Source organism: Acartia tonsa, chromosome 4 (genome assembly GCF_053477335.1).
Source record: "Acartia tonsa isolate MP-2025a chromosome 4, ASM5347733v1, whole genome shotgun sequence".
Lineage (NCBI taxonomy): Eukaryota > Metazoa > Arthropoda > Copepoda > Calanoida > Acartiidae > Acartia > Acartia tonsa.
The window spans coordinates 20,449,240-20,467,910 of NC_137263.1; the positions used below are offsets into that span (position 1 = coordinate 20,449,240).

An 18,671-nucleotide genomic window follows, 5' to 3' on the forward strand; every position below is an offset into this window, starting at 1 on the left:
AATTCATGCTCATTGGTATAAAACCCAATTCAACCAATTACATTTTGTTGTCTTGTTTACAATAAAAATAAGGGTATCTATCTGCTAAACGCAGCCGCGTGTACTTAGACAGGTATGTGTAGCCGGAGCCAAACTTTTATCTAGCCCTCAGAAAATTCTGAAAATCTTAATTACTTTGACATAATTAATTATCAATCCCAAACGGAGATTATAAGGGATAAGACAATGGTCGATATATTGAAATACATCCTCAATGAATAATCAACATAACTACCCCGTATGTAGATTAGAATTATTGTTTGAAAGTTTGTGGAATATTAGTTGGGAACCACACAAAGTTCTGGAGTTAACAAATCAAAAAACGACTGCACTGGTACCAGCAAAATTTATAGTCCAATGTTTCTTCTTCCCTGAACAGGATAAAGCCTTGAAAATATAATAAAATGAATTTATTATTAGTGGATGTTACACCAGATATTCATGTTATCTAATAATATCTAATATCGGTCTAAAATAACGATCCACCCATCCACCCCCTTTCCTCCACCCCCTCCCCTTTTACCAGATGAATGAACTAACTAATAAATGAGTTCCATGTATATTATACATATATCCATTTGAAATAACGCCACTGCTAAAAATTGGATCCGCATCCCCTGTACAGAGCTAATCCTATAAAAGGATAAATATGAAAGGGAGACTGACCACAAATAATAAATATATATAATAATATAGGGATAGGCCAATTAAAGTTAAATTAATCTTACTCCCAATAGAAAGGTCTAAAATTCTACCTTTCCTGATGCAGATGTTTTTTGTTTATTTGAACTTTTTGTACATAAAAAGAAAAAAAATATTTATTTGGCGTGTTTTCTTCAGCCAGGCGCTCTCAATTAATATGGGCAATTTCAGCGAATTTGTGACCTTCTAATGCAAAAAATAACGATGTGCAGGTATATAAATGTACGTTTAGCCGTTTGGCCACCAGCAGCCTTAAAAGTTTATAATTTGAAAATAATGTTTCGATTCTAGCAACATTTAACCGTGTATTGTAGCAGACTCCACAGAGAGAGTGGACAATAGGCTGTTTACTACACTAGTTCCCATAGTATAAAATTAAGTTTCCTATTTGTTGGGTTAACAACTTTTGGAACTTGAGTAAAGTTTGATTGGTTGGTTCATTAAGTTTATTGTTCAAACGTTTTGAACCACTAATTGGGTTAATTTTACGTATCATCATTGGGGATGATCATCACTTTATCGACCATCGTCTTATCTCTTTAGATCCCTGATCAGATCCTAAAGATTTGCTTCATCCAAATGTAAAAATAACCCTTTCCTCTCCTCCAGCCCTTCCGGAGTAATTTGAATTAATTTGCAGTTAAGTTGTACCTCAGGTTAATGGAGCAAAACTAAGATCATACATTTAAATAAAGCACCCGTCAGAATTGTATTTTGTACTCCAGGCAAATTTATTATTATTCTATTTTCAACTACTTAAGTGACTACTTAGCACCTCGTCATATCCAACGACTTTAAAAATGGTTCCTACTACTGCTATGTCAGATGCGCGACATTGATAGTTATATTAGGGGGTATGTCTTGGCTCAAAACAGGCAAAACTCATTATCATGCTCAGTTATGACTTCCAGACAAAGGCACAGCAATTAAAAAGTGGTTGGCTGTTGGGTGTCTAATACCCCATGTGTTTGGTAATAAAAGGTGGGAATTAGCTCCCCTTAGTTATTCTCATGGTTGTTGGACCTGACGTGCCATGGACAGCAGCCTCGCCCCTATGAGGTAAAGGGTGGCAAAAAAATGCATAGATTTTTAAGATTCAAATTGCGCGGCTTGTGTTGATAGTAGAAAAATGTTACGCATACTGTTAGAACTGCTATGAAGTCTATTTTTTTGGAAATATATGAACGATTCCTCTGCTACTTATAGTTAGGGAGCTACGTGGTAAAATGTCCCAACTGACTTAAAACTTAACTTGCGAGAAGTCAAGTTTTACGTCAGTTGGGACATTTTATTTTAACATCCTTACCTATGCGAAGCATAGGCACCGTTTTTACATTTCCAAAAAAAGACTTTTTTAGCGGTTCTAACGATATGCCTACCTTTTTTTGCCATTCACACAAGCCGCGCAATTTATAATTTTAAAAATCTACGTATTTTTTTGCTCACCCTTTTTAATGTATTAAAAAACTTTCACATCAATGTCTTCAAATTCCGAAATGAAAGGTGGCATATATAAAATGTTACCTAATGATGATGGTAGTTAGTAGTAGGTAAAGTGAGATGTATTTCCATGATAAAAAGATTACCATACCATCAGGGATCTTAAGGGATAAGACGATGGAAAATAAGTTAATGATAAACAAAATTACCCCATCTGTGGAATCAAACTATTGGCTTGTAAGTTTGGACACTATGAAAGTACCCAGAGTTTTTAGGCTAGCGAATAAGAAAGATAAGTTTACAAAACTTTGGGTACTAGTGTAGTTCCCATCCCACTGTCCCCTCCCTCCCTGCACATCCCGCACTATTTGAATTCTAATCTACCCGCAAAAAGACTTGCTTTATACATTTAACAAAGAAATAGATTTGCAGAGTTAAATTGTGAAAGGCTTTGGAAACTTTATTACAAAAAAAATCATACCTATAATACAAAGTAGCTTGATGTCTGTCCGTCTGTCTGCCCGTCACTTAAGATCTCGGTAACAACTGAACCGATTGGATTCTACTCTTCAGGGAATTTACCTACTTGTCCTGTGGTGGTTTTAGGCTATTTTCTTTGGGGGTGGGACACCCACAACCCCCCCCCCCCAAAAAAAAAAAAATACCCTCCCCCATTTTTTTGTTTATGGGGAAGTTAGTTCAAATAAAACTACGGGCAGCAACAGAAGTACTTAATTTCTATTTTTATATATTTTTTTTACCTCTTGGGGCAAAGCCACTGGAGGCTAGGGGCGAAGCCGCTATTGTCGATATAAAAGAACCAAAAAATATTTTCAGATTAGCTGCTGCCTTATTTATTTTCAAGATTGTACTGTAACAGGTGTAGCTATTTTAACCAACAAGTCTACAAAAAAATCACTAAACCTTATAAAGTATCTAGTGGTATATTTTGTTTTTGTTAAGTAACTGAGGAGGGGTGGATAAGAAGGGTAGGAAAAGGGGGTTGTGGGGAAATTTTTCTTTAGAGTTGTTTGTCAGTATATCATTCCCTTGTCCCTGGTACTGTAGATATAATGTCTAGATGTAGCCTTTGGCAACTAGTATCTTTTGTTAATCAGTCCTTCCAATCCAAAGACACTTCCAAGCTGGACCCATCTACCTAAGCCTTCAGAGCCATTCTTTCTCCCAAAGTTACAGAACCATTTTGCCGACTTCCCTTACCTACATTATTCTATTGGTCAGAGGTTCTTAACCTTGGAGACCTGCTGCGGATATGAGTACGGCCTACACCAGTTCAACCATAGCCTTAAGATTGGTTTTCAAGGTCCAGCTTCCACCACCAGAGACACGTCTTGAAAGGACGTGTTCTCAGCTAGGGTTACCTTTACTCACTCTGACAGTGTTTCAAGGTGACCTTTCGCTTATATAGAAAAGACAACTCGCCCTCTTTGGGGCGAGCTGGAGTCTCAATCCACTCTCCTGGTTACCCAGGTCTATATGCTAGGAAGAGACTGGCATAGGAACTTGAACTCTAACAAGTTTCCCTTTCTCCGCTTTGACACTGCATGGTTAAAAATGAATGTCATTTCAGCACATGAACTAAAAAACATTCTTAAGGGGAAATATAGCTGAACCAAAATGATATGCAATCAAAAGATTTTTTCACACTTTTCTCTTATTTTAAAGTTTGATTCTGTTAGATTAAAAATTTTAAGAGTTTTAAGCACTAATTTGTATGCTTCATATTACAAAATGAAAATTGATGTATCAAAAAAAAGGAGAACTGCAGAAGGGATAATTTTGCATATTGTCTTATCCCTTAAAATCCCTGCAGATTTACAATTTACCAAGGGGATATTTGTAGAATTATTTAGCGGACCTAATTCTAACATCTTACATCTTAAAACTGAATAATGGCACATTTATATTCACCTTAAATCTTATTAGGAAGTGGATATAGAGTTCAACATTGCTGCAGTAACACTGGATAAAGAATATACATACATGGATATTATGACAAGGGAAAAATTGTCGTCAATTTAGATTGCTAACATGGACATCATTTATTTGTCAGATCGTTCATCCTGTAGGAGGAAAGAGGATGAGGTAATGAGAGGATCGTTATTTTAGCCAGCTAAAAAGTTTTACTTAATTAGAGTGCATAATAATTTGGTGTAAGATCCAAGTAATAATAAATCCATTGTAGTAGCGAAAAGGGTAGGGATTGAATCATCTTTAGTGTAGTCAGGAAAAAATAGTTTTGAAATTGAAATTGAAATGAAAGTAATAGTTATTAATCGCGTCGTACTATAGACTGCTTGCAAAATGACCAAATTATCTAACCAAGGTTTCGTGATTTTATTTCTTTTATTATCTTAATCTGGATTTACCTTCTATTTTAGTAAATATTAAACAAACCTTTTAGTAAATTAAATCTTGTCTAAGACTGAATCGGTGGACGTTTGATTATATTATTGGTGGAAAAGTCTAGACATGTTTACTACCCAACCTAGATATAATAAAAGTCCCTTGGGTAGAACCAAAAATTCTTTTTCAAATAAAATCGTCTTTAGTACCATTTATTGGAGGATGTAAAAGTATTGCATTGGTCTTTCTAACCCTAAGTTCAAGTATAATCATTAAAGTTAAAGAATAGAGGGGCACGAGCTATATTTAACTCTACCCACTGGGGTCTTTAAATATCAGCCTACAGCGTCGGAAATATAAAACACAGCCAAGTAGCTGCAAAAGCGCAGATCGCATTGTATTACAGACAGCTTTCCACCTATATTATTTTTCAGTATGTTTTAGAACCGTTTCTAATCTAGCGGATATTAATCTTTTTTGAAGCCATACTGAAAAATATTTTTAGTTAGACTTGTCTAAATTTTGGCTGGTTTTAATTTGGTTCTACTGAAAGACGACTTTTGGAAACAGATCTGATTAAAATCAGTTGGTTGTTTAATGATATTAAAACAAATTTCCGAGACCTATATGAAGCTTCACTGTAAAGTAGAGCGATAATAGTCAAGCGGAAGTCGAGATTTTTTTGTACAGAAATAAAGACAATTATCCTTTTACTTTTATCCAAGGAGAACCAGCTTACAAAATGTTGACATTTTAAAAAACAAGACTACTATACTGAAAAGTCTTCGTGTAGGTTGTAGGCGATTCATATATTTGTTTTAATCTGCTCGTCAGATTTCTGTTAATGATTGAAATAAATGATACAATGAAAAAGACCAAAAATAACACTTAAAAAGGTTTTGCTATGAATTGTTAAAAAACAGTGCGACTGAATAAAAAATTTGGCGTTGAGATCGAGAAGCAATTTTCGAATACAAATAGTTTTTAAAACTTGCACGGCTGGATGTTAAATACATTGGGTTCAAAGTGGCAGTGGCGTTGCGGATGGGCTAGGCTAGGCTGCAGCTGAAGAATAACATTTTGGCAGCTGATAACCGTGTGCAGCTGTGCCGCAGTTCTCAAAATTACGCGGCTGTAAGGTTCTGATATACACAAGAGTACAAAGAAATCAAATAAAAACATGTAAATTTAAGTTTATTGAGACTAGAAATCAATCAAGTACAAAAATTAGAGAGAGGCTATTTAACAAAATGACTAGAAAACGGTACTTTTAACATGTTTAACAAATCTTTAGTTTTACGACAAAGAAAAATATTATCTGCTGGTGGAAACTCCTTACCCTTCAAATAAATCTTTATAAAGAAAGTGCTTTTCAATAGATAAGAAGGAAAGTTTATAGTATTTGGACCCTTCTTAAGTTGGAGCTAAAAGAAGCTCCACTTGACAAAATTTTACAAAGGAGAGAAAGGGTATTCCACTTTCAAATTACCGGATTTTGTAATTTCCTAAGTTTTTAGATTAGAGCTTTAATAACTATTAATCAAATTAAAATTTTACATATAGAAAAATACACTCTTAAGGTAACAAAAATGACTTAATTTCTCTAAAAATAAGTAGAATCACATAAATTATGTAAAATAAATTAATACATATACTATTGATTGCATATTTTGATAAAAAAACAGTCATATTTTTAAATTAATCATTAAGTTATGAATAATTATTCTTATATTTTTAAAGACAGTTGTCTACAGATACGAAATTGAAAAATGAATTATAAATTATAGTTAACGGTTCATCGGCAATGCTTTACAGTTTACAATAAGATGTTATCCAGTGGAAATTTTTCAGATAATGAGCCATATTGAAATAGTTATTTATCGTACCCTACTATAGACAGCATTCCGCGGATATTGAAATGAAAACTTAAACGAATAAAACTTATATAGTTTTGTTAGCCCCGTTTTTATTTCTAATAAAAAGAGGGGTAGGTTTCTGGTAGAATCCGTAAAGGTGTGTGTTTTAAGGCTTAAAAATAGTAGAACGATAATATTCACTAAATATGTGTAATTCTTATTGAAAAGAACTTTAGACAAAATTTTATTTTAAAAAGTTAACATAAATTTTTATCGTTCTACTACTGTTTTTTACTTATAAAACATAACCTTTGCGGATTTTACCAGAAACCTACCCCTCTCTTTATAATTTTAATTTATAAATTTTGTTTTAATATTCGTGGAAAATTGTCTAAAATACGATACTATATTAAATCTTAATTACGGCCGAGAACCGGTTCTAATCCAGCGGATATTAATCGGTTTCTAAGCCACACTAGAAAATAAATCAAATAGATAAAATTTCATGAAAATAATTATAAAAAAAATAATTTATTAATTAAATATGCCCATGTAAATAAATATGTTGATTATTAACTAGATGATGATGATACTATTGCTTAAAATTGTTATGCTCAGCTGACCCTAAAGTTCAAATATTCAGAGGTAAAATACAGGGATCCTAAGGGATAAGCTATTGGCCTACTAAATTTAAGTAAATCCCAATGATGATACACAAAAATAACTCTTCTGTAGATTATAATTAATGATTAAAACGTTTGAACACTCAACTTTATGATCCAACCAATCAAATTTTAGTCTCCAAAGTTGCTAGGCCACGTTTAAGAAAACGTTATCATAAAAATTTGGAGAGTAGTGTAATAAACAGCCCAATGTTCCTTTCCTCCCTGGGTAAAATATGATTTAGCATTTCAAGAAACTTCATTGCCAATGTTTGTACTATGTATTACCATAAACTTAAGAATGAACTTAACATATTGTTAGTAGAATAGTTATTTATCGCATCTTATTATAGACAGCTGTCCGCGAATATAAAAATAAAATATCATAATACCAAAACAAGTTTTGTTATACCCTGATGGGCCAAAGGCCCGATCTGACAGAACTGGTATTAATTTTATTTTAATATTCGTGGAGAACTGTCTGAAATTCGATGTTATGCATGGTTTTTCAGTATGGGTGAGTATTAACAATCTTGATTAGTACAACAGATCTATAATATATAGGCTGTAAAAAAATAATTTAATTATCATACTTTTTTGATCCCTACTTGATTTATTATATATGACTAGAATTAATATAAAATCTTTTAAAAAATTAATTCGTTTTATATAAGAAATAATAAAAACGAAATAAATAAATAAATATGAAAAATTACATTACTACATACAGTAAAATAAATGCCAACAAATGATCAGTACTTTATTTTATGCAAGTGGCTTTGCCTCTTCATGTAAAGTGGCTGGGGTTCCACTCACAAAATAATTTTATTTTAAAAAAAGAAAGAGAAGGTTAAACTTAATAAACAAAAAGCCTAACTTTTAGACATGCATTATTTTTACAAAAAGATTATATCCATTTAATTTGATTTGGTAAATAATGTAACAATAATCAACTTTGTGGATTTCACTATTAACTATAAGTCTTCTGAGGTTTATTTTTAACTTACAAGATTGTCACCGGATAATTTTGTTTGTCGTAACTTTTTAGCTTATTTTATATTGACTATACGTATACATGTATGCTTTAGTGCAGAGAACCCATATTCTGAAATGGCACAGGATAGTTAGAATTCCTCCTTAGATGCGGCGATGTCTGCCGCGGAATCGTTTCATCCGCCGTCTATGCCGGCGGCCCCCCAATAAATCTGAAAATGTCTGGAGGGTGCTGCCAATTCCATCGGTGTTAATAATTTCCCATTCACCGTTACCGTTACCGGTAACGCCCAATTGTTCAACTAGATGACCGAGTCTGTTGGACAAAGGATGGGCAACGGACTGCAAGCGGACGGCGTTGTGAATGTTATTGTTTAAGACAACAGGTCGCCTGTTGGCATCCGGAGACACGGGACGTCTCCGCCGAAATCTTAAAGCCTCGGATGAAAACCGCACAGGAGCTCCAACACCCCTGTTATCCTGAGGTGTTGCAAATGACCCATAATTAATATCATTCTTGGAGGGTGAAAAATTGTGCTGAATTCTGACTGCATTATTGCTGTTGCCCCCGTTAGATGTAAACACGTTCGGCCAAAATTGTTCCTGGAACGGATTGCCCAGTTTCGGCTTGAATGTGTTCTGATCTTTCAGTCTGAGCTTCTCGCTCTCCCGCTGCTGGGCGTTGATGAGGGACACCTTCACGTTCGCGTCTATCCAGTCCACGTAATAACTGGGAACAATTAGGGCACACTTAGGACATGTTTAAAACTGTTGCTTTTCTTTAATTAGGATAGGTCGGTCCGTCTGTAACGGATGGCTCTGATATTTAATTTAAGCATGATAAAATAATCCTTTTGATTTTAAACTAGGCATAATGATTCAAATATAGTTAAAAAGTCCTTTTTACAGAAGATGATGTCCCAATAAAAAACAATTTTATACATATTCGTATCTATGTATACATTTAAGTTTTGTAATATTGATTCCTAGAAGTTTTTATTACGTCTTGATAGAAAAGTAACTTGAATATTGAACTTTTTCTAGGATTTAAAATTAAAACATATGCTTGTAATATGATTTTAAATGAAAACCAGTCGCGTATACATTTAAACAGTTTTACTTGGTATGTTAAAAATGCTTTGATGTTTGTTTGTGTGTCTGTGTTTGTTTGTGTGTCTGTGTGTGTTTGTGTGTGTATGTTTGTGTTTGTGTGTGTGTATGTGGGTGTCTGTGTGTGTTTGTGTGTGTGTATGTGTGTGTTTGTGTGTGTTTGTGTGTGTTTGTGTGTGTGTGTGTGTCTGTGTGTGTATATGTGTGTGTTTGTGTGTGTGTATGTGTGTGTGTATGTGTGTGTGTCTGTGTGTGTTTGTGTGTGTTTGTGTGTGTTTGTGTGTTTGTATGTGTGTGTCTGTGTGTGTGTATGTGTGTGTGTCTGTGTGTGTGTATGTGTGTGTGTATGTGTGTGTGTATGTGTGTGTGTCTTGTGTGTATGGTTGTACTTATTTGTGTCTTCCATCAGGGAGGAAGATGTATGTCTTATGATTAATCCACTACCCTTCTTCATCCCAAAAATTCAAAGCTAAAATTTAAGCTCTTTAAAGTGCCTTTAGAAGGGTATAGATAAAATTATTTTAAGGGGGCCAAAGTACCCCGAATGACGTCATATCAGAGCAATGAATTATTCTAATATGACGTCATTGGAGATACTTTGGCCAAAATTTTTAATTTTTCCTCTTTTTAAAAACCGAATTTTGGAATAATTTATAGTTATCATTATATTTCTGATTTGTAGTACAATATAGAGTTGAAAGCCCTTTAAACAATCTAGGCAAATAAAGGTATCAACTAAAACTTTAGAGGGTTAGTATTTATTTAAAATTAACAAATCTAATTTGACATGAAATAACTCCCCCCAACCCCCTCCTACAACAACAAATTTCAAAATGAATTAAAACTTAAACATTTTCTGGATCTATACCTGCGGGATTCATACCTGCGTTGCCCTAACCCAGCCAAACACACTAGCCCCCATAGTTTGATTTATTTTAGAAAGGCCCTTTGAGGGGAACCGTTCTTTTATTTTAAAAAAAAAATATCAGAAACAAATTTTGCCTCTATTTATACAAGCTACTTGTAAATTTGTACATGAGTGATTTTAAATTGTATTTTATTTGCAAATCAGAAATTCTAATTGGATACAAAGAATTTGTATATAAATGACGCAAGTCTGGCGTATCTGGTGAAATGACGCATGCAAAAGTGGGAGTTGTTGAGAGATGCCAATAAAAGCTGTCAAAATATTCTTTAATCAAGGATCATGTTAAAAAATTCAGCAATAATTTGTTTTAATTTTTACCAAACACGGATGACTACTAAAGTAAAGCTCAATAAATCAATCAGACAGACGAAAAGTGACAAACATAAAAGATCAATGTATTCAATTATGAACAATATATAAAGATAAATTCCGTGTATATCCAAAAATAACTTGTCTCAAAACCGACAGACTTGATTATAGAGATGGTTTGCTCATTCTAGAATCATCTAGATCATCATATCATATAATAAAATCTTTGAAAAAAATTTTAAACTACCAATGTATTTTAATTGGACCTTATGGTACTGATTATAGAGTTGCTACGCTGCTCTGTTACAGGAATAATCATACCCAGTTTCAAACAGTAGGTTAATTTGTACTTAAAAACTATGAAAATGAATTGTACTGTAGCTGCGCGTGTAACATTGTTGTATATTAATAAAAGAAACTAAAAAATGCACACGCAACATAACACACATTTTTAGTATCCAAATACAGCCATAAAGAACATAGAAAAAACAATGGATATAGAATACAAGTGGATATTATGGCAGGGGAAAATTGTCGTCAATTTAGGTTGCTAACATGGGCATCATTTATTGGTCAGTTGTTAATCCAGTACGATGGGAGGGGAAGATATTAAGGGGTGGATAGGGGGATCTTTATTTTAGCCAGCCAGACGTTTCACTTTATCAGAGTACATCTGATGTAAGATCCAAGTAATAATATAGCCATTTATAAAGAACATAGAAACAACACACACACACACACACACACAATCACACAAAAAATCATACACAGACACACAAATGTTCAAACATAAGAGAATGAATTCAAAGAATGAAATATGTAGATTATTTTTTGCTTGGCTGCGGTTTTGTATCCCGACCTTGTGGTCAAAACAATAACACCATGTTTAGCAAATATACAATCCGTATATTACTACTTGGATGTTGCACCACATTTTCATCCTATTATATAAAGGCGTTCTTGTCTGTCCCGAAGGATTTCGCTAACCGTTGAACCGAAATTGTTCTCCTTTACAGTGAAGCTTCTTATAGGTCCTGGGAAGGTTTTAAACTATTTTTTAAGAGGGTTTCTTCACCCCCCTCCCCCCAAAAAAATATTTTAACTATTTTGAAAATCAAATTTAAAAAGGGATGAGGTCGACTTTTCACCCTCCTACCAGTGCCCCTAGAGGCTTCTAGGGGCGTAGCCGCTATTGTAATCTAATAAAGCGATACACGCAGCTGGTCCATCTACCCCCTTTACCTCATCTCTCCCCTTCTACTGAATAGACGAACGGATCAATAAATGAGGTGCATGTTAGTAACCTAAATTGACGACAAATTTCCCCTTGTCAATATATCCACGTATTTTCTATATCCATTAAATATACTAACTTAAATAAAGCTTATTAGGGAAGAGGACTAAGTTATAAAATTAGTCCAGCTACTCTTAAATAAATCCTGCCCTTACATACCAACTTAACGTTCGTCTGTTCGTCAGAGATAATTGACTAATATGACTGTAATTTTTTTAAAAATTTATTACAATTCCTTTCTTTTGTAAAAAAAAATATCATATGTATTTAACCAAAAAAACTTTAATCCTGAATAAACCAAATCCATATATAAAAATATTCTAAATATTTAATTAAAATACAAATTTGTTTCTATCTGCCCTATTGTTAGAAATTATATAGAACAAGTAGATAGTAATTTTTATTGATTGTGTGGTATAAAAAGACCTTCTTTGCCAGCATGTAATTTAAAATATGAAAAGATGTAGGATGTCTGTCTGAATGTCTGCAGGTCTTAAAGTGTGTCTGTGTCTGTGCTTCCCATCTGTGTATGTCTGATTTCCCTTAATATCACTTAGCTACTAGAGTTTCTATTTTATAGGTATGCTGTAAGTTCATATGGATCCTGAAACACAAAATTACCACTTCTGAAGATTACAATAAATGGATAAAACGCTTAGACACTCAACTCAATAATAGTCCCCAAAGTTGTTAAGCCACCGAAAAAGAAATCGTTAATATAAAACTTTGGGGACTAATGTAATAAACAACCCAATGTCCCCTTCCTTCCTGATCCTAATCAGTATAGGCCTTTTTTGATAAGCTAAATTAATTGACAACCAATCGAAAAAATTCAAGTAAAAATTCAAGAAAAGGTTTTGGAGGCTTGGGGTGAAGCCACTGGCAACAAAAAATATCAATTATAACAATAGAGGCTAAGATTAATTTAAGTTAACAATTTTAAAAAGTAATAAAATTTAGTTGGAATTTCACACTTATCTAATCATCTGAAAGAATTAGTTTAACCTCGTAATTGCTTCCGTTTTTATATATACTAGTGGCTTCGCCCCCTAGAAGCCACTAGGGGCACTCATGGTGAGGTTGAAGGCGAAACTCTCCCCATTTTCAATTTGAGAAAAGAAAAAGTAATTATTTTTGGGAGGAGGGTTAATTTTGTATTGGGAAGGCTGGGATACCTTCCCCCAAAATAGTTAAAAACTGTCAATGGACCTATAAGAAGCTTTACTGTAAAAGAGAACAATATTGGTTCAGCGGTTAGCGAGATACTTCGAGATAAAAAAAGTCTACTACTTTATATAATAGGATTAGCAGCTTCGCGAGTACCATCCAGCGAGGATAGGTGCTTTCGCTCAAAACTATTTTTAATCCAACAAACTTCAGGCAAGCAGTAATATTCAACACAACTTAATTGCCTACGGGGCATAGGCGTCCAAGGGGGGGGGGGGGTAATGGGCCATTTGGCACCCCCAAAATTTTTTGAACAATACCCCCCCCAAAAAAAAATTACCCCTACCTTGGGGGTGCCGTAGGCACCCCCAACGATTTTGGGGGGGGGTAATTACCCCCCCCAAAATAAATGTTCTTTAAAAAAAAATTTTTTGGGGGGGTATTTACTGAAAAAAAAATTTTTTGGGGGGGGGAGGGAGTAATCCCCGCCCTCCCCCCCCCCCTAAAAAAAGTCATAGTGTGACTCGAGCCTTGAGGTGTAATATATTTTATTCCTCGTTTGGTCTCCTAATAGTTAATGAAAAGTATATCCTAATGTTTCAATTAAATCAGATCTTGAACACCATGATAACAAAAAATTTAATAGTTTGATCATGTTTTATTTGCTTGGGCCTTTATAAGGGCTAAAACCATCCCGGGGATCTATGATGTAATTGTAAAGCACTGAAGATTCCATAAAATAGATACCTAACTAAATTAAATATTTCATTAAATAATGAAAAAGAATTTCTATAGGCGATTTCTTTTGGGAGGATGTCAGGGTGTCTCAAAACTAGTTACAAACCTTACCAGGACCTATAAGACGCTTCACTTTAAAGTATAATCATATTGGTTCATTGGTTAGTGAGTTAATTATTGTATTTTTATGTTCTAAAGAATGAGATACTACTATATATTTGAATAGTAGTGGCGCCCTTAGCATCTAAGAACTCGTGTTTTCTAAAGGGTAAAAAGGGAGGAGAAAAATAGCCTAAAACCACTCAAAGGATTGACCTATAATAGTGTGGAACCATCATGGGATCTATGTGAAGCTTTCCTAAAAAGGAGAACTCAGTATTAAAAGTAATGAAATCTGAAGCTATAGTCAAATAAACCTTACTTACTACTTTATGTTATAAGATAGTACTTATTAACTTAATAGATTAGGTAGGTGCTTTTTTTACATAATTAAATTACCCCCCCCAAAAAATTTTACCCCCGGGGTAAATTAGTTTAGGGGGGGGGGGGGTAATTACCCCCTCCAACAGATTTGGGGGGAGTATTTACCCCCCCCAACAGACTTTAGGGGGGGTAATTACCCCCCCAATCAAATTTTACCCCCGGGGTAAAAATTTTGGGTGGGGTAAAAAAAAATTTCGGCGCGCTTCGCGCACCATTTTACCCCCCCCAAAAAAAAAGCTTGGACGCCCCTGCTACGGGGTTCTATATCCGCAGGGATCTTCTAATATTTCCTCTTATTTAACCTAACCAAAAATTTGCACCCAAAGAACTTTTTTAATAAAAATTTAAAAAGGGTATTCCTCTTATATAGAGAAAAAAAAGCTTATATAGAGGCTACCAAACATTGTAATTTCAAAAAAATAGAAAAAAAAATGAACACAGTAATAGTGTCTGACTGATTATGACGTAATAAAAAAAATAGCCAATGAGAGGCCGTTATTGACCAATGGTAAAATTTATAGTGGCCTCTCATTGGCTAATTTTTTTTGTTACGTCATAATAAGTCAGACACTATTACTTTGTTCAAAAAAATTAAATAGTTCAATGCGTAAATTTTTAATTTGCTCTTAGTTACCAAACCTATGAGAAGCTGCGCTGCATGAGAAAACCAAACCCGGAAAAATTGTGGTCATTTTAACATCTTGAAGTACATTCCAAATTGTACTGGCTAACACTATATTCTGCGTTGGACCGCCATGTTTAGCTGTATTTAGTGTTTAATTGACTTTTAAACATATGTCTGTCGATTATCCAAATGGCATTCAATAAAAGCAAATTATCGAAATGAAATCCTATTTTATATAGTAGTAAGATTTTTTGTCTGGAGCTAAAGTTGTTACTGGTTCAATGGGGTTGTGCTTTTTAGAGAAGCTTTATATGGATCTTCGGGGTGGTTTTAGGTTATTTTTCCTGACCTCACTTGTCATTCCTTAGAGGCTAGGGCGAAGCAACTAGTAGAATACAAAGTACATTGCAAACGAATTCATACTTCTTTAATCACAAATATTTTTAAGTTGTAAAAAGGAACAGGAGGATTCATTTACGTCAATTGTCTTTATTCCTTATACATATAATTCACTCTTTAACATCAATGAAACAAGATAAACGAACATTAACACGTGTACATAGACGTCCAAGGGGGGGGGGGTAATGGGGCGATTACCCCCCCCAAATTTTTTTTCATTTTACCCCCCCCCCCCCATTTAAAATTTACCCAACCATTTAGGAGGGGGTATTAACCTCCCCCCTAAACAATTTATGGGGGTAAGTACCCCCCCCAAAATAAAAAAATCTCTAATAAAAAAAATTTTGCGCGCTTCGCGTGCATTTTTAATACTATATATTTAATAAAATTTTAATTACCCCCCCAAAAAAATTTTACCCCGGGGGTAAATTTTTGGGGGGGTAAACTAAATTTACCCCTGCCAACAGATTTCAGGGGGGGGTAATTACCCCCCCCAAGCAAATTTTACCCCTGAGGTAAAAATTTTGGGGGGGGTTAAAAAAATTTGCGGCGCGCTTCGCGCGCCATTTTACCCCCCCCAAAATAAAAAGCTTGGACGCCCCTGCACGTGTAGAGTGTCAGAACTGACTAATCAGAATATAAATGTATAAAATCGAAACAAATTGTAAGTAAATCTGTTGAAAAACTGATTAAATACAGGATATTGTTTAAGGACATACTTTCATTTTTAGGACTTGATTATTGAGATGCCTCGCCGCGCTTTGTTGTCCAAGAAATCACCATGCAAATCGATAGGACAATTCTAACCAGTTTAAATTAACGAAAAGAGCACTGTCTCTGACGTAAGGACCGACCCTAATTATAGAAAAGCTTTGCTTTTAAAAAGAGGTGACAAACAAAGTTTAATAATCATGATTACAAAATATTTACAATCAATGAAAGCCAGAATTTTACACCTAACAACTAGGAGAAAATATATTTATGTCCATAATTCTATCTATTTCTCATCCTAGCTGTTTTCCTAAATGATCTTAAATTTTCCTAGTTGATGATTATCTATAATACAAAGAAGAACGATGTCTGTCTGTCCGTCTGAAGCTTAAGATCTCAGTAACCACTGAACCGATTAAGCTCTTCTCTTCAGGGAATATACCAACTGGTCCTGTGATGGTTTTGATCTATTTTCTTGGGGGTTAAAACAACCCCCCCCCCAAAAAAAAAAAATAAAAAATCTTTTAAAATCTAAAATACGAAAAATCAGGTTGATCAAAACTCTTTGGGCAAAGCCTCAGAGGCTAGGGGCGAATCCGCTAGTTTATTTATATTATAAGTACACCAACAATTCAGAAATAAATGAAAATTAAATTAAACATTTTTTCTCAAATAAATTCAAAATAAAGGGTGGTAGTTTTTTTTCTATGCCTAATTCCTGAGTTGGGTCCCAATTCTGAAAGGCCTCTTCGGTGCCCTAGCCCTGCGGGGCTTCCCAGGACTCAGTATGACCTAGCCTAACTTGATCTAAAGTAGTAAACATCCCCCCCCCCCTTTATTTCAATATTATATCAAATTTGGAAGAGGTTTATTAACTTCATTTTTTTAAGTTGCAAAAAGAGTAAAATCGGCCAAGAGGCGAAACCTTGGAGAAAATACATGTAAAAATAAAAAATGAATATTTATACAATTTAAATTAAAAGAGAAATGAATATAATCGGAGCAAACAAAACACATTAATTAATTAATTGCTTATTTTATTTTAGTGAAAATTGTGGCCACAAAACCATGCAAATAATACATATATGCATATTGTTACAAAGCAAGGACGAAAACTTTATTCGCCCTCGGGGGTAAAAGGGAAAAAGTGTTATAAATCTAGAAATGACGCATAAGACCCATATGTTTCAATTATAATTAAGAAGTTTACAGAATTTTATAATCATACATAATTTCTAATACAAACCATCCGATGATTTTTTAAAAATCAAATATTTTTTTGCCACATTAAGAAATTAAACCATGATTTTGAATTTTTTGTGCCAACTCAAAGCCAAGTCAATCTCTGGGCAAATTTTTATTCAACAAAGTTGAAATATTAATTAATACATTTTTATAGAGTACATTTTGAACTATAATTCTACCAACCTAAAATTTATGTCTTTGATATAAAGTAGTAAGGTTTTTTATCTGAAGCTAAAGATTTCCGAAATTGCTGGATTTTACTTTTCAGGGAAGCCAATAAATGTTTCAGTGTGGTTTTAGACTATTTTTCTGGACAATTAATGTTTTAGTGTGTACTGTTTTTTTTTATAAATATAAGATAAAGTGTGCCCTTGCCTAACGCGAGTAAAAATGCCCGGCAACCCCTTGGTACACTTCATAGCTCCGTTGGACACAAGTCCCACGAGACTCGGGCCAGCATCCTCATACACGACCAGGGGGGAGCCAGAGTCCCCAGGACAGGGCCCAGATTTGTCCTCCCCCACCACGCAGATCTTGCTCGGGGACATCTGGTTCCGACACTCTCTGAAATATAAACAATCAGGCACTTTAAATATAAAGCAATAGCAGCTTCGCCCATAGGGGTACTTTTAGTTTAAAAATAAAATAAAAATTTTGATGGATCTTCTTGAAGATGGTAAAAGTCCCTCTACAGATTATGACGTCATACGATAGAATAAACTGAGAGGCCAGCATAAATTTTACCATTGGTCAATTACAGTGTATGCCGGCCTTTCATTGGCAAATCTATCGTATGATGTAATAATCTGTGGAGGGACTTATACCATCTTCGGTCTTCTTTTCTAGGGGCGATTCCTCTTGAGAGGGTGGTGGTACCCTGCACCAAAAACAGTTATAAAACTTCCTAGGAACTTTAAGAAGCTACAATTTGAAGGAGATCCATATCGGTTAAGCTCTAGGAGAGATCATCCGGTACACACAGACAGACACAGATCATGTTACTTTTATATAAGGATTGTTACATTTAAACAAGATAGGTATTATTAAAAACTTTTGCCTTGTATTAAATGTCTTGCTTTCTTGTCAAAAGATGGGATTATTTTTTTTTGTTTTATTGGTCCATTTGAGTCGGAATTGGTTTGAATTTATCAGAAATAAATCAGAAAAGTAGATAATCTTTATTTTCTACTTTTATCGGGATGCAGTTCCTTGTTACAAAATTCTATAAAAGTTGCAAATTCTATGTCTTAACTGAATGATGTTTAAACAACGATTATAACACCCACAAGTTGATGAAATCATAATTCGCCATAGAATCTTAATGTCCTTTAGGGTATGATAGACAGACCGACGGACACAGTATACTGGATGTGCATAGGTAAAATTACAGCCGTCTATCTAGAATAGCATCCAAGTTCATCACATGTCATCCCTATAGCGTTATGGACTGATAGACGGACAGAAGGACAGACAGACAGACAGACAAGGTGAGGTAGTTAGGCAAGTATTGTTAATAAACGAACCATATTTATCAAGGTCTAATCCAGTCTGATTTATTTTTCAAAAATCAGTCTAAAAACTAAAAAAACACAGTAATTATGTA

General features: G+C 34.3%; 1 protein-coding gene across 1 annotated transcript in view; it reads right to left on the reverse strand.

Moving 5' to 3' along the window:
* Nucleotides 1–5,730: 5,730 nt before the first annotated feature.
* LOC145316376 (uncharacterized) overlaps nucleotides 5,731–18,671 on the reverse strand; it is a 37,362-nt gene continuing 24,421 nt past the window's right edge. The window contains exons 8-9 of the mRNA XM_080156827.1: nucleotides 17,444–17,632; nucleotides 5,731–8,789 (exon numbers count right to left, since the gene is read on the reverse strand). Of these exons, the coding sequence (XP_080012953.1) occupies nucleotides 8,204–8,789; nucleotides 17,444–17,632 (775 nt within the window). The 3' untranslated portion in view covers nucleotides 5,731–8,203. The remainder of the gene's footprint in view (nucleotides 8,790–17,443; nucleotides 17,633–18,671) is intronic.